Source organism: Diuraphis noxia, unplaced genomic scaffold (genome assembly GCF_037042655.1).
Source record: "Diuraphis noxia isolate RWA-SAM2 unplaced genomic scaffold, SU_Dnox_SAM2 contig0001, whole genome shotgun sequence".
In the NCBI taxonomy this organism is placed as follows: Eukaryota; Metazoa; Arthropoda; class Insecta; order Hemiptera; family Aphididae; genus Diuraphis; species Diuraphis noxia.
Window position 1 is genome coordinate 23,196,629 of NW_028301711.1, and position 17,083 is coordinate 23,213,711.

Genomic DNA, 17,083 nt, shown 5'->3' on the forward strand with positions numbered 1-17,083 from the left:
CAAGTACACACATTCCATTCTATCCCTACCACCCTTTCTCACGCCTTTATCTCATTAACCGTCTACACACCTATAGAGACATGTCTGAATATTTTTGGTGATTACTAGCAAGAAATTAGTGCATTAAGTGAAACGAAATCAGTCCGTGTATTAACGTTCAAGTGCCAAGTCGTGTTTTTACAGAGTTCCGAAGTAGTATTAAAGTGTTCACAAATATTTTATAAAAATTAAATTATTTATTTTACTAAAGCTAACACCATAGTTTGTTTTCTTCTGATATTTCTAGTATTGTGCGTATGCGCTTATAAAATCATTTCACACTGATATTTAAAGAGCAAATATTTTACTATATTTCATTACCTATCTATTCGTTGAAGAGTCAAGTCGTGTATAGTTTTCTTCATTCAACATACATAAATACATAATCATGTTCTCATGTGGTATTTGTGATAAGACATTTACTAGGATCGGTAGTCTACACAGACATACCAAGTCACACGATGTAACCAATACGATTTCATGCAGTTTATGCTCGGAAATATTCACACGAAGAGATAACCTCATAAGACATACCAAAGAAAAACACCGTAAGTAATTTTTAAATACAATATTCAGATCTATTAGATAAATTATTCATAGTTAAGGCTACGTATTTCATGTTTAATCATCACAATAAAACATATATGCATTATAGATGCAATATATAAATATATAATAAAGGTGTTTAAAAAAAAAAAAAAGTGTAATTTATTCAATGAATAATTTTTTTCAAGTATCTAATTAATAATAATGCTATTTTCAGGTTCAAGTATTGTAATTCAACAAGAACCAACCATAACCAAGCGAGAAATTCAAGATTTTTTTAAACCAGCTGAACATATTTACGATTATAATGGTAAATATATCATTCATATGTTTATTCACCTCCTATGATATAACAATAATATAAATATATATAATAAAATAATATTATGAACACCCCTCATATATTTACTAGTACTATGTACAAAAGTAAGTATATATCTAAAATAATCTGATAATATTTCAAATAAACATATTTAAAGTTATAATTAGTTATTATATTATTACGAACGTAGGCATTTTAAACATCTTATTATTAATATTATTACACAAAAGAATAATGTATATTATTGCTATATCTGAGACCTCTATATCATTTTTGTTTTTGCTTTTGCATAATATATACACACTACATATACATGTATGTAATACTATAGCTTCACAACTATCTCCTTTTATTAATATATATTTTTAAAAATCGTATTTTCTATAATATGTTAAACATATCACTAAAATTTTTTAAATTCCTAATTTTTCTTCAGATACTTTTATTAAAAAAACGTTTATATTTATAACAACAATTTATCTTTACACACATATTTCTATAATTTTTAGCATTATAATAGTAAATTATTTATTTTATTTCAGTTCCTTCGGCTTCAAATCGCAATGATCTTAAGCGTGTACATGCGGAAAATTCAAACGAAGCAGTAAATGCAAAAAAAACACGCATGACTATCGTTAAAACCCCCGGTTTTGTTAAGACTGGTTCATCGCTCTCTAATAAAATCATTTGGTATTATAAGAAAAATACAGATAATTTTAACAACTTCAGCGCATTTTTAGTATCATCAAAAAAAGACTTAATTCAATTACTTAAATCATCGTCGACAAATCACCCAATTAAATTCAACTTGAAACTCGAGGCAACGTTCAGTCGGCCAAACGTAGAGAATTCAGCAGAGAACCGTGCGTTTAAAACTTCAGCAAGAGAAATTTTTATGGATACGGATATCGACTCAATAGTAGAACAAGCGTTCGTAAAATTATTGGTCGAAGAGGATGTTTATACATCTAAAGGAAGTGGCTTTACTTTGGAAGCAATAGACGGCTTATTATTAGGACTATACAATTACACACCTATGGGGGGTTCGTCTTATATAACACTTCCAGAGGACGTTAAAAATAAAAAAGCAATTATCAATCCTCAAAACTCGGACCAACAGTGCTTCAAGTGGGCAATCCTAGCAAGATACGTTACGGATAATAACAAAACTATTATAACTGAAAATTATACATCGCTCGAAGATAAATTTAATTTCGATGGTTTAACATTCCCGACACCCATCACAGAAATAAAAAAATTTGAGAAAAATAACATGAACACGTCTGTCAATGTATTTGGATTAAAAAAAGAAAAGAATAAAAAACATATTATTTTCCCACTTAAAGTTGCGGATGAAGAAAAAAAAGATCATTTCGATCTACTATTAATTACCAACGGTGATAAAAGCCACTACACATATATATCAAATTTCTCACGACTAATACGCTCACAGAAAACTGCTCATCATGATAGTATCATTTTTTGCAAACGGTGCTTCACATCATTTGACACTCGACCCCGGAAAAATACGCTATGCGGACAAGCAGCACTTGATCAGCATAAATTGATATGCGGATCGCATAAACCTATCCTACCTCAGATGCCTGAGCCCGGTTCAATGTTGGAGTTTAGTGCATGGAACAAAACACAACGCCACCCCATAGTTATATATGCTGACTTCGAGGCGCTTCTAGTTAAATGTAACGAGAAAAAAGGAAAAAATACAACTGTAATTCAAAATCACGAGCCTATGAGCTATGGTTTTTTCATAAAGGCAGATGATCACATACCGAAAGAACTGCTTGAAGAATTTGAAATACCAACATCGCCAGTTATATACCGCGGAAGTAATCAAAATAAAGAGGTAGCAAAACATTTTGTACAAAGTATTGTGGAAATAGCAGAAAAAATATACAAACTGCTCAAAACCAACACACCAATTATAATGACACCGGAACAGCGATGCATACATGAATTATGTAAAGCATGTAATTTATGTAAAAAGGAATTTTCCAAAGAAAACCATAAAGTAGCTGATCATTGCCATCTATCGGGAAAATTTAGACAAAGTTTATGTAATTCATGTAATCTCAAGCTTCAACAACCAAATTTTGTACCGGTTTTCTTTCACAATTTAACCAACTATGATGCACACTTTTTGGTAACTGAGCTTGGATATGATACAAACACAATTTCTGTAATACCAAACAGCGAGGAGAAATTTATTTCGTTTTCGAAATATATCAACAACTCCTTCACAATCCGCTTTATAGATACATTTAGATTTATGTCCTCCAGTTTATCAAATTTAGCCAACAATTTAATAACACCAGACTTGGAGAAGTTCAGAGAGACGAGAAAACATTTTCCAATCGAAGACATGCCACTCGTTACTCGTAAAGGTGTTTACCCTTATGAGTATACGGATGGCTGGAGCAAACTGAAGGAAACACATCTGCCGAAGAAAACAGATTTTTACAGTACATTAACAGAAGAACACATTAAGGATGAGGAATATAAATTTGCAAAGACTGTTTGGAACCATTTCAACTGTCATACGCTTGGAGAGTATTCAGATCTGTATCTTAAAATCGACATCATGCTGTTAGCTGATGTGTTCGAGAACTTCCGAGACCTTTGTTTGACAACTTATAGCCTGGACCCGGCGTTCTACTATACTTGTCCAGGCTTTTCTTTTGATGCGATGTTGAAACATACTTCAATGAAGCTCGAACTACTTCATGACTATGATATGTTGCTGATGATCGAAAAAGGTAATGATATAATATTTTATAATATAATGTTATTATTTAATAATATATGATTTATTTTAGGTATACGTGGTGGTCTCACGCAAGCAAGTATGAGATACGCCAAAGCGAACCACAAAAAGACTCCAGATTATGACCAGGCAAATCCAAAATCATGGTTGATATACCAAGACTGTAAGTTTTTTGTAATTTTAATTTATTCAGTTAAATATATTTTTCTTAATTTAAGGCAATAACTTATATGGATGGGCCATGTCACAATACATGCCATACGGTGGGTTCAAATGGGTTGAACCAACACTCGACAAACTGAACAATTTGACTGATACTTCACCCATAGGAAGGATATACGAGGTGGATATATCCTATCCGCGAGAATTACATGATAAACACAACGACTTGCCTTTTCTACCACAGAACGGTATACCTACTGGTTCAAAAGTGAAAAAACTAATGGCAACATTAGAGTCCAAGAAAAATTATATTGTTCACTACCGTAATCTACAGCAAGCTATTAAAAACGGCCTTAAAGTAGATAAAGTAAGCGTTTATTTTACAACAATTCTGCGATGAAGATATTTTTAACATTATAATATTTAAAGGTACATAGAGTCATTGAGTTTAATCAGTCGGAATGGTTGGCTGATTACATCAACCTGAACACTGAGTTACGCAAGAAGGCCACAAATGATTTCGAGAAAGATTTTTTTAAATTAATGAACAATGCAGTATTTGGTATGTTATTATAAATGATCATTTTTCATTTTTCATAACATTTTCTTATGATTTTCCAGGCAAGACGATGGAAAATGTACGCCAACGTATAAAAATTAAGTTAGTATCCAGTGAAAAGTGTTTGCAGAAACTTATAAATAAGTCAACGTTTAAGCACTGTACAACTTATAACGAGAATCTAGCAGCTGTATCGCTAGAGAATAAGGAAATTAAATTTGATAAGCCAATATATATAGGTAACTATTACACACACACACCACAAATATTATATTTTAATGTTATTAATTCCAAATTAATTGATTATTTGTTTATTATAGGTTTTGCGGTACTTGAAATAAGTAAAACTCTTATGTATGAGTATCATTACGATGTCATGCAAAAACATTATGGTAAAAAAATAGAACTCATGTATACAGATACAGGTAAATATTTTAAAACCAACTTTATTTTCTTATACTGACTAACATTAAGTTTTTAGATTCACTGGTGTACCATATTATTACGGACGACTTTTACCAGGACTTGGCAAATAACGTCAATTTGCTAGAACGGATGGACACAGCAAATCTCCCGAAAGACCATCCGTGTTACATTGCCGAGAGGAAGAAGATCCCAGGTTTGTTTTCCGACGAGACGGATGGACTCGTTATGACAGAGTTTTGTGCGTTACGGGCAAAATCATACGCATATATTCTACAAGGCAAGGAGAAGATCAAAGCCAAGGGAATCCGTGGGCACGTGGTCAAGAATTACATGACATTCGATGACCATAAGAAGTGCCTGTTTGATGACAGTGATTTAGACGTTTACCATCAAAATGTCTCCATACGTTCATTCAAACACCAGCTCAAGACCATTAAATCCAACAAATTAACTTATAATAACTATGATGATAAGAGGATTATACTCGAAGACAATATACATACCTACGCTCATGGGCATTATAAATTTGTTTGTTAATTGTATTCATAAAAAATATGTATATATGCAGTTTATTTTATAGTAATAAAAGTCTTATATCTTATTTCAAATCTTGTTATTATTTATATTTCCTTTATAGATTCATTTGTTTACATTTGAATCAACTTACATTGCAAAGATACATAATAGGGTAGAAATTTGAGAGTATGTCACAATGATATTTAATATACATATCATTAAATGTATACGTGTTTGATAAAATAATTAATAATAAAAATGAAACATGCCGAGTTTTTTTTTCTTAGTACTAGTCGTTAATATAATTACTAATAATCACATACATATTTTATTAAATTCCATAATATAAATAGACATATTATATAAAAAATATATCATAATTTTGATAAAAGCAATAATAATTGACATACCTAGACAATGTTATCAAATTTGAATAAGTATGTTTTAAATTCATTGAAAACATCCTTATATAATACCCATATTGCTATTAAAAACATGCTCAAATAATTGTATTTTAGTAAATATATCGTAAATAACCTGATAATATTACAAGTATTTTTAAAAAACATACTTAAAGTACTCGAAAAGGTTAGTATTTTGAATTAGTATTAAAAATAATATGATACAATATATTATAGATCTATTGAAAAAATATCAACATAATAGCCATATTGTTATTAAAATAATTATATTATCTTAAATAATCTGTTTTTATCACAAATATTTTAAATAGGTAAGCCTAATTAAAGTACTCGAAAACACAAGTATTTTGAGTACCTATGGTAAAATATTTAAGGAATATTTTTAATATTTTTTACTTTAACCATGGCATTTATTTGATCGACATGCAATTAGTTAAAGGAAATGTCTACCATAGTGTTCTAAGTGTTCAGGTGCAAGCTATTAGTATTTCGATTTAAATATATAGTGGCTATTAAGAGTCTGCGACATCCTGGCGACACGGATGATTATTAGGCAGGTTGTATCTAATAGGAATTTATTTGATTGACGCATTGTTAGTTAATTAATATCGATACAGCGTTAAAATGATAATATTTATACCTAATTGCATATATTGTCTCCTAATGACAATACAGTGGCAGCCATTCGTACTTATAAATGTTTATTATGCAAAGAACTACATTTAGGTCAGACTGAGAAAATAAAATTTAAAAAATGAAAGTCCATGATTCATCATGACTACATCATCACACGGCGAAGATAAAGTTTTTACGTCTATATATTCTCCTCCAAAACTACACTATGTTAGTGTAGGTTAGAATAGGTTAGACTGAGAAAGAAAAAATGTGATTAAAAAAAAAATGTGATTAAAAAAAAAAATGTGATTAAAAAAAAAATGTGATTAAAAAAAAAATGTGATTAAAAAAAAAAATGAAAGATTGCTTCATCTTCACCGTGTGATGATGTAGTCATGATGAATCATGGACTTTCATTTTTTTTTAATCACATTTTTTTTTTAATCACATTTTTTCTTTAATCACATTTTTTTTTTAATCACATTTTTTCTTTCTCAGTCTAACCTATTCTAACCTACACTAACATAGTGTAGTTTTGGAGGAGAATATATAGACGTAAAAACTTTATCTTCGCCGTGTGATGATGTAGTCATGATGAATCATGGACTTTCATTTTTTAAATTTTATTTTCTCAGTCTGACCTAAATGTAGTTCTTTGCATAATAAACATTTATAAGTACGAATGGCTGCCACTGTATTGTCATTAGGAGACAATATATGCAATTAGGTATAAATATTATCATTTTAACGCTGTATCGATATTAATTAACTAACAATGCGTCAATCAAATAAATTCCTATTAGATACAACCTGCCTAATAATCATCCGTGTCGCCAGGATGTCGCAGACTCTTAATAGCCACTATATATTTAAATCGAAATACTAATAGCTTGCACCTGAACACTTAGAACACTATGGTAGACATTTCCTTTAACTAATTGCATGTCGATCAAATAAATGCCATGGTTAAAGTAAAAAATATTAAAAATATTCCTTAAATATTTTACCATAGGTACTCAAAATACTTGTGTTTTCGAGTACTTTAATTAGGCTTACCTATTTAAAATATTTGTGATAAAAACAGATTATTTAAGATAATATAATTATTTTAATAACAATATGGCTATTATGTTGATATTTTTTCAATAGATCTATAATATATTGTATCATATTATTTTTAATACTAATTCAAAATACTAACCTTTTCGAGTACTTTAAGTATGTTTTTTAAAAATACTTGTAATATTATCAGGTTATTTACGATATATTTACTAAAATACAATTATTTGAGCATGTTTTTAATAGCAATATGGGTATTATATAAGGATGTTTTCAATGAATTTAAAACATACTTATTCAAATTTGATAACATTGTCTAGGTATGTCAATTATTATTGCTTTTATCAAAATTATGATATATTTTTTATATAATATGTCTATTTATATTATGGAATTTAATAAAATATGTATGTGATTATTAGTAATTATATTAACGACTAGTACTAAGAAAAAAAAACTCGGCATGTTTCATTTTTATTATTAATTATTTTATCAAACACGTATACATTTAATGATATGTATATTAAATATCATTGTGACATACTCTCAAATTTCTACCCTATTATGTATCTTTGCAATGTAAGTTGATTCAAATGTAAACAAATGAATCTATAAAGGAAATATAAATAATAACAAGATTTGAAATAAGATATAAGACTTTTATTACTATAAAATAAACTGCATATATACATATTTTTTATGAATACAATTAACAAACAAATTTATAATGCCCATGAGCGTAGGTATGTATATTGTCTTCGAGTATAATCCTCTTATCATCATAGTTATTATAAGTTAATTTGTTGGATTTAATGGTCTTGAGCTGGTGTTTGAATGAACGTATGGAGACATTTTGATGGTAAACGTCTAAATCACTGTCATCAAACAGGCACTTCTTATGGTCATCGAATGTCATGTAATTCTTGACCACGTGCCCACGGATTCCCTTGGCTTTGATCTTCTCCTTGCCTTGTAGAATATATGCGTATGATTTTGCCCGTAACGCACAAAACTCTGTCATAACGAGTCCATCCGTCTCGTCGGAAAACAAACCTGGGATCTTCTTCCTCTCGGCAATGTAACACGGATGGTCTTTCGGGAGATTTGCTGTGTCCATCCGTTCTAGCAAATTGACGTTATTTGCCAAGTCCTGGTAAAAGTCGTCCGTAATAATATGGTACACCAGTGAATCTAAAAACTTAATGTTAGTCAGTATAAGAAAATAAAGTTGGTTTTAAAATATTTACCTGTATCTGTATACATGAGTTCTATTTTTTTACCATAATGTTTTTGCATGACATCGTAATGATACTCATACATAAGAGTTTTACTTATTTCAAGTACCGCAAAACCTATAATAAACAAATAATCAATTAATTTGGAATTAATAACATTAAAATATAATATTTGTGGTGTGTGTGTGTAATAGTTACCTATATATATTGGCTTATCAAATTTAATTTCCTTATTCTCTAGCGATACAGCTGCTAGATTCTCGTTATAAGTTGTACAGTGCTTAAACGTTGACTTATTTATAAGTTTCTGCAAACACTTTTCACTGGATACTAACTTAATTTTTATACGTTGGCGTACATTTTCCATCGTCTTGCCTGGAAAATCATAAGAAAATGTTATGAAAAATGAAAAATGATCATTTATAATAACATACCAAATACTGCATTGTTCATTAATTTAAAAAAATCTTTCTCGAAATCATTTGTGGCCTTCTTGCGTAACTCAGTGTTCAGGTTGATGTAATCAGCCAACCATTCCGACTGATTAAACTCAATGACTCTATGTACCTTTAAATATTATAATGTTAAAAATATCTTCATCGCAGAATTGTTGTAAAATAAACGCTTACTTTATCTACTTTAAGGCCGTTTTTAATAGCTTGCTGTAGATTACGGTAGTGAACAATATAATTTTTCTTGGACTCTAATGTTGCCATTAGTTTTTTCACTTTTGAACCAGTAGGTATACCGTTCTGTGGTAGAAAAGGCAAGTCGTTGTGTTTATCATGTAATTCTCGCGGATAGGATATATCCACCTCGTATATCCTTCCTATGGGTGAAGTATCAGTCAAATTGTTCAGTTTGTCGAGTGTTGGTTCAACCCATTTGAACCCACCGTATGGCATGTATTGTGACATGGCCCATCCATATAAGTTATTGCCTTAAATTAAGAAAAATATATTTAACTGAATAAATTAAAATTACAAAAAACTTACAGTCTTGGTATATCAACCATGATTTTGGATTTGCCTGGTCATAATCTGGAGTCTTTTTGTGGTTCGCTTTGGCGTATCTCATACTTGCTTGCGTGAGACCACCACGTATACCTAAAATAAATCATATATTATTAAATAATAACATTATATTATAAAATATTATATCATTACCTTTTTCGATCATCAGCAACATATCATAGTCATGAAGTAGTTCGAGCTTCATTGAAGTATGTTTCAACATCGCATCAAAAGAAAAGCCTGGACAAGTATAGTAGAACGCCGGGTCCAGGCTATAAGTTGTCAAACAAAGGTCTCGGAAGTTCTCGAACACATCAGCTAACAGCATGATGTCGATTTTAAGATACAGATCTGAATACTCTCCAAGCGTATGACAGTTGAAATGGTTCCAAACAGTCTTTGCAAATTTATATTCCTCATCCTTAATGTGTTCTTCTGTTAATGTACTGTAAAAATCTGTTTTCTTCGGCAGATGTGTTTCCTTCAGTTTGCTCCAGCCATCCGTATACTCATAAGGGTAAACACCTTTACGAGTAACGAGTGGCATGTCTTCGATTGGAAAATGTTTTCTCGTCTCTCTGAACTTCTCCAAGTCTGGTGTTATTAAATTGTTGGCTAAATTTGATAAACTGGAGGACATAAATCTAAATGTATCTATAAAGCGGATTGTGAAGGAGTTGTTGATATATTTCGAAAACGAAATAAATTTCTCCTCGCTGTTTGGTATTACAGAAATTGTGTTTGTATCATATCCAAGCTCAGTTACCAAAAAGTGTGCATCATAGTTGGTTAAATTGTGAAAGAAAACCGGTACAAAATTTGGTTGTTGAAGCTTGAGATTACATGAATTACATAAACTTTGTCTAAATTTTCCCGATAGATGGCAATGATCAGCTACTTTATGGTTTTCTTTGGAAAATTCCTTTTTACATAAATTACATGCTTTACATAATTCATGTATGCATCGCTGTTCCGGTGTCATTATAATTGGTGTGTTGGTTTTGAGCAGTTTGTATATTTTTTCTGCTATTTCCACAATACTTTGTACAAAATGTTTTGCTACCTCTTTATTTTGATTACTTCCGCGGTATATAACTGGCGATGTTGGTATTTCAAATTCTTCAAGCAGTTCTTTCGGTATGTGATCATCTGCCTTTATGAAAAAACCATAGCTCATAGGCTCGTGATTTTGAATTACAGTTGTATTTTTTCCTTTTTTCTCGTTACATTTAACTAGAAGCGCCTCGAAGTCAGCATATATAACTATGGGGTGGCGTTGTGTTTTGTTCCATGCACTAAACTCCAACATTGAACCGGGCTCAGGCATCTGAGGTAGGATAGGTTTATGCGATCCGCATATCAATTTATGCTGATCAAGTGCTGCTTGTCCGCATAGCGTATTTTTCCGGGGTCGAGTGTCAAATGATGTGAAGCACCGTTTGCAAAAAATGATACTATCATGATGAGCAGTTTTCTGTGAGCGTATTAGTCGTGAGAAATTTGATATATATGTGTAGTGGCTTTTATCACCGTTGGTAATTAATAGTAGATCGAAATGATCTTTTTTTTCTTCATCCGCAACTTTAAGTGGGAAAATAATATGTTTTTTATTCTTTTCTTTTTTTAATCCAAATACATTGACAGACGTGTTCATGTTATTTTTCTCAAATTTTTTTATTTCTGTGATGGGTGTCGGGAATGTTAAACCATCGAAATTAAATTTATCTTCGAGCGATGTATAATTTTCAGTTATAATAGTTTTGTTATTATCCGTAACGTATCTTGCTAGGATTGCCCACTTGAAGCACTGTTGGTCCGAGTTTTGAGGATTGATAATTGCTTTTTTATTTTTAACGTCCTCTGGAAGTGTTATATAAGACGAACCCCCCATAGGTGTGTAATTGTATAGTCCTAATAATAAGCCGTCTATTGCTTCCAAAGTAAAGCCACTTCCTTTAGATGTATAAACATCCTCTTCGACCAATAATTTTACGAACGCTTGTTCTACTATTGAGTCGATATCCGTATCCATAAAAATTTCTCTTGCTGAAGTTTTAAACGCACGGTTCTCTGCTGAATTCTCTACGTTTGGCCGACTGAACGTTGCCTCGAGTTTCAAGTTGAATTTAATTGGGTGATTTGTCGACGATGATTTAAGTAATTGAATTAAGTCTTTTTTTGATGATACTAAAAATGCGCTGAAGTTGTTAAAATTATCTGTATTTTTCTTATAATACCAAATGATTTTATTAGAGAGCGATGAACCAGTCTTAACAAAACCGGGGGTTTTAACGATAGTCATGCGTGTTTTTTTTGCATTTACTGCTTCGTTTGAATTTTCCGCATGTACACGCTTAAGATCATTGCGATTTGAAGCCGAAGGAACTGAAATAAAATAAATAATTTACTATTATAATGCTAAAAATTATAGAAATATGTGTGTAAAGATAAATTGTTGTTATAAATATAAACGTTTTTTTAATAAAAGTATCTGAAGAAAAATTAGGAATTTAAAAAATTTTAGTGATATGTTTAACATATTATAGAAAATACGATTTTTAAAAATATATATTAATAAAAGGAGATAGTTGTGAAGCTATAGTATTACATACATGTATATGTAGTGTGTATATATTATGCAAAAGCAAAAACAAAAATGATATAGAGGTCTCAGATATAGCAATAATATACATTATTCTTTTGTGTAATAATATTAATAATAAGATGTTTAAAATGCCTACGTTCGTAATAATATAATAACTAATTATAACTTTAAATATGTTTATTTGAAATATTATCAGATTATTTTAGATATATACTTACTTTTGTACATAGTACTAGTAAATATATGAGGGGTGTTCATAATATTATTTTATTATATATATTTATATTATTGTTATATCATAGGAGGTGAATAAACATATGAATGATATATTTACCATTATAATCGTAAATATGTTCAGCTGGTTTAAAAAAATCTTGAATTTCTCGCTTGGTTATGGTTGGTTCTTGTTGAATTACAATACTTGAACCTGAAAATAGCATTATTATTAATTAGATACTTGAAAAAAATTATTCATTGAATAAATTACACTTTTTTTTTTTTTTTAAACACCTTTATTATATATTTATATATTGCATCTATAATGCATATATGTTTTATTGTGATGATTAAACATGAAATACGTAGCCTTAACTATGAATAATTTATCTAATAGATCTGAATATTGTATTTAAAAATTACTTACGGTGTTTTTCTTTGGTATGTCTTATGAGGTTATCTCTTCGTGTGAATATTTCCGAGCATAAACTGCATGAAATCGTATTGGTTACATCGTGTGACTTGGTATGTCTGTGTAGACTACCGATCCTAGTAAATGTCTTATCACAAATACCACATGAGAACATGATTATGTATTTATGTATGTTGAATGAAGAAAACTATACACGACTTGACTCTTCAACGAATAGATAGGTAATGAAATATAGTAAAATATTTGCTCTTTAAATATCAGTGTGAAATGATTTTATAAGCGCATACGCACAATACTAGAAATATCAGAAGAAAACAAACTATGGTGTTAGCTTTAGTAAAATAAATAATTTAATTTTTATAAAATATTTGTGAACACTTTAATACTACTTCGGAACTCTGTAAAAACACGACTTGGCACTTGAACGTTAATACACGGACTGATTTCGTTTCACTTAATGCACTAATTTCTTGCTAGTAATCACCAAAAATATTCAGACATGTCTCTATAGGTGTGTAGACGGTTAATGAGATAAAGGCGTGAGAAAGGGTGGTAGGGATAGAATGGAATGTGTGTACTTGTAACTATGTGCGAATTTGTGTGTGTGTGTGTGTGTGGCATGAACGAACAATGGTGGTGGCGGTGGTGTCATTGTGGACTAATGTCTCCTATATGGTATCGTGTATATTTTAATACGTAAAATACCACAAAGGATCAATATAATAGTATACCAGAATATTATATTTAAAAAAAAAATTCTTTCATAAGGGGAAATAAAAGGGGAGGTAATGTGGGGAGGGGAAAAATATATGTCAGTCACGTACCAGACAGTCGTGATTAATGTAGGTTAATAGGTGTTGCGGGTTGCCTATATTGAGTAATTCATACAAGTTTGGGAGGTGCATGTACTGAAATTGCCTATACTGAGGTGCCTATCCTTTTACATGTAAAATTTAAGGGGGAGGTGATCCAGAATGCCCCAAATTATACTACTGTAGTTAAAAATCGATGCATCAAGTCGACTACTTATCATGTACACTACAAAATCACATCATTATAAAATCAATACATTCATCGTTCCGCTCAGAGTTTAAAGAAATTCAAATTTTGATACATTTTGTTAAAATTATGAACTCTTTAGAATCATTCTGTAGTTAAAAATGTATTAAATTTTGAATTTTTACATCTTAAAGTTGTAATATTTAGTATAAGGTTACTCATAAGTATTCATACTGGGATCAAAACCAACTGAAACGTACCTATATATGTAAAATAAATCACATAAATACCAATAAACACTACAGATTGTTTTATAGCGGTGATTTTAAATTAATGAATTTCAAAACATTTCCTAGATATTTCTTTTATTATTCAATTCGGGAATTTCTGATTTTGTGTACTTAGTTTTAAAGTACTGCAATTTAGAACGAATGGTCAAGCAATAAAAAATTAAGAGAAAGTCGAAATATGCTACCTAAATTTTGATTATTATCTTAAATTACTTGCTTTCCATACAGTTTAAAACAACTTACCTAGGTTAGGTTGATGTTAAAAAAGTCTGAATCTGGAAGATACTATATATTATTAAAAATATGTTTTACACGAATTAGATAGGTACTTTCTACTGGGACAAGATAAAAATTAACCACCTACATCCGTATAATAGGCGTATGTCAACGTGTCTTTCATTTTACATACCTATTACCTATTATTATAAACGTTATTCCATTATTTGCACTCAAATGGATTCTCACATTTATTTTTATAGTTTTCCGGTCACGCCGGCGTAGTCAGCCGGTAGCCTTAACTATATTATTATAGAATATAAACCATATAGACATTAGACACCACTGAATAATAATATTCTTGTCAGTCACACGATCTTTGTACACTCCGTAGTTTACGATCACGACAACACTATGAACCTTATTGTGCCTGAATATATCAATAGTTTTATCAAAGTGAAAGTTTTAGGGTATACCCATCTGTTGAAAGTTAAGTTTTAACAAATTTTCCGTTACCTACGGTGGACGTCTGCGGACTGCGATGTTTTATTAAAGTTATACATTTGAAAAAAAAATCAAATAAATGCGTTATTGGATCCATTCAAATGATTTTGAACGATTTTTCACAAAAATATAAAAGATTTCTATAAAACCAGTAACATCCATAACAATTTATAAAATAATATCTTATTCATCAGTCAAGGATAAAATATTTGACGGATGTTCAACGATTGAAATTAATCTATATTGTATATTTGTAATCTATATGATTATACCAGAAAAGAATGTTGCAAGTGAGCAATCTTAATACAGATTTATAATCTGAGAATTGTATGCGTTTTGACGACCGTGGAGTGATTTACCCTTCTTTTATAGTTTTACCATAGATAATTTTATATTACTTAAAAAAATTAAATAACAATCATAATATAATTACTTATACCATCGCGCCGATATCAACGGTCTAGATGGTAGTTAAACCCAGCGTCCCAGCTCATCAACAAAGGCGTTCGTAGGACATAAAAATGACTCAATTTATTATTCGTGCTTTGGAGCTATACCTACTTATACAACACTCCTTAATTATTTTTCTACCAAACATATTTTCCATTCATCCAATTTTAAACGAATATTCAAGTTCACGCCTCGTGTTTTATTTTATATCTATATATTTATATTATTATATTACAATATATCAACGTGTATCTATTTTATTTTGAATGACCATTAACCACTGATTAATTTTAAACATAACAGTGACTGACTGCAGCACAGATGTTTAACGGATTGTATAAATATTAATGTATTATACTCGTACTGTGTCATCGGTTAAAACAACACTGTAGATTTTAAAAATACTGTAGGTTATCGGTTAGTACTGTTATTTTATTACGACTTAAACACTCCAATCCCAAAAAATTAGGGCCTGAAAAATTGCCCATGGTCTTGATGATAAGAAATTGTTACTGTTTGGCATCTGCTTTGAAACAGCGAAACTGGTGTTACGACCTATATTTACCACATCTCAAAGACACAATATATTTTTTTATTATACACATAATTATTTGTTTGTGAGTAACATTTATTATGTTTGCTATAACGTACATCACATAATATGCGTTTAAATTGTCATAATGCATTTTCACATTTTTTTTTTTTAAGTATATATATTTTGTAAGCTCGTAGCATCACTAATGTAATTTCTTTATGATGTTCAAATCCATCTAATAATATATAATCATAATATAATATATGCCATTACGATGATTCACTTCTGCAGTTGTTAGTACCTTTGTGGTTACAATAAATGGCAATGTCGATGCAACGTTTTTTGTTGTGACAAGTAAAAATCTCATTTTTTTCTCAATATTTTTCTATATAAATTAAAGTGAGCCCACAGTATATTTCCATGGCTAATGCACTACTCGCATTTATTTTCATAAAAGTTTTTCTATGATTGACTTATAACTTTTTTTTTCATTCATATAATAATTTTTCAACAAACATTTCCATGAATAAATTATATATTTTTTATGCTTGAATTGATGTAATATATTTTTACATATACACAAACATAGTATAATTTTAATTTAATTTAAAATATTATTCTTGTATAATGACGTATTAGCTAATCCCAAGCACTTCATTACCAGTTGAAAATGCCAACTCTATAATATATGATTCAAATTTTATTCAATTTGATTCAAAACTTTAAAATTTTCTATTATCGTATTTCCATTCCAATTTCGACAATTTATATAAATACAAATAAATGTCTGTTTGCATGTTTGTATGTACATCTTTCATGCTAGATGGCTAAACGACTGGACAGATTTTCATGAAATTGTGTGTCTGGGTATGTGCTTAAGAGGTTCTCTGGATAATATAGATTTTTAATTGGGCCTACTTGGTCCATCCCGGGAAGGTGCTTAAACAAGAATTTTGATACTTCGAAGGGAAGGACATTAATGACGCAAAAACTATGGTGTGTCCAAATGTACTTAAATATATGCATCAATCGAAAACTTGAATTGTCAGTATTTTATCGAAAAAACAAATAAAAATACACATTTATATGGTCCAAAAGAAGTTGAATATTGTTGTAACGGTGTTAGTATAGCTTAACCG

The 17,083-nt window shown here is 30.1% G+C and overlaps 2 protein-coding genes across 2 annotated transcripts; one reads left to right on the top strand and one right to left on the bottom strand.

Moving 5' to 3' along the window:
* The first annotated feature begins 232 nt into the window (after window positions 1-232).
* LOC149060351 (uncharacterized) lies at window positions 233-5,444 on the top strand. Its single transcript, XM_089217109.1, has 9 exons — window positions 233-587; window positions 803-895; window positions 1,450-3,681; window positions 3,742-3,852; window positions 3,908-4,218; window positions 4,281-4,413; window positions 4,473-4,649; window positions 4,731-4,835; window positions 4,892-5,444. The coding sequence occupies exons 1-9, from the start codon at window positions 428-430 to the stop codon at window positions 5,371-5,373; spliced, it is 3,804 nt and encodes a 1,267-aa protein (XP_089073235.1). The 5' UTR covers window positions 233-427; the 3' UTR covers window positions 5,374-5,444.
* A 2,642-nt stretch (window positions 5,445-8,086) lies between these two features.
* Window positions 8,087-13,299, bottom strand: LOC149060352 (uncharacterized). The gene is made up of 9 exons (XM_089217112.1): window positions 12,945-13,299; window positions 12,636-12,728; window positions 9,850-12,081; window positions 9,679-9,789; window positions 9,313-9,623; window positions 9,118-9,250; window positions 8,882-9,058; window positions 8,696-8,800; window positions 8,087-8,639 (listed from the first exon to the last, which is right to left on the bottom strand). The coding sequence occupies exons 1-9, from the start codon at window positions 13,102-13,104 to the stop codon at window positions 8,158-8,160; spliced, it is 3,804 nt and encodes a 1,267-aa protein (XP_089073238.1). The 5' UTR covers window positions 13,105-13,299; the 3' UTR covers window positions 8,087-8,157.
* Window positions 13,300-17,083: the final 3,784 nt, after the last annotated feature.

What these genes read in the sequence shown, in the direction of transcription:
- LOC149060351 (XM_089217109.1), top strand. Translation starts at nt 428, where the DNA reads ATGTTCTCATGTGGTATTTGTGATAAGACATTTACTAGGATCGGTAGT. An exon ending in ACATATTTACGATTATAATG is followed by an intron (nt 896 to 1,449) that starts GTAAATATATCA and finishes ATTTTATTTCAG; the next exon opens with TTCCTTCGGCTTCAAATCGC. An exon ending in ACTCATGTATACAGATACAG is followed by an intron (nt 4,836 to 4,891) that starts GTAAATATTTTA and finishes TTAAGTTTTTAG; the next exon opens with ATTCACTGGTGTACCATATT.
- LOC149060352 (XM_089217112.1), bottom strand. Translation starts at nt 13,104, where the DNA reads ATGTTCTCATGTGGTATTTGTGATAAGACATTTACTAGGATCGGTAGT. An exon ending in ACATACCAAAGAAAAACACC is followed by an intron (nt 12,729 to 12,944) that starts GTAAGTAATTTT and finishes TGCTATTTTCAG; the next exon opens with GTTCAAGTATTGTAATTCAA. An exon ending in TGATAAGCCAATATATATAG is followed by an intron (nt 8,801 to 8,881) that starts GTAACTATTACA and finishes TGTTTATTATAG; the next exon opens with GTTTTGCGGTACTTGAAATA.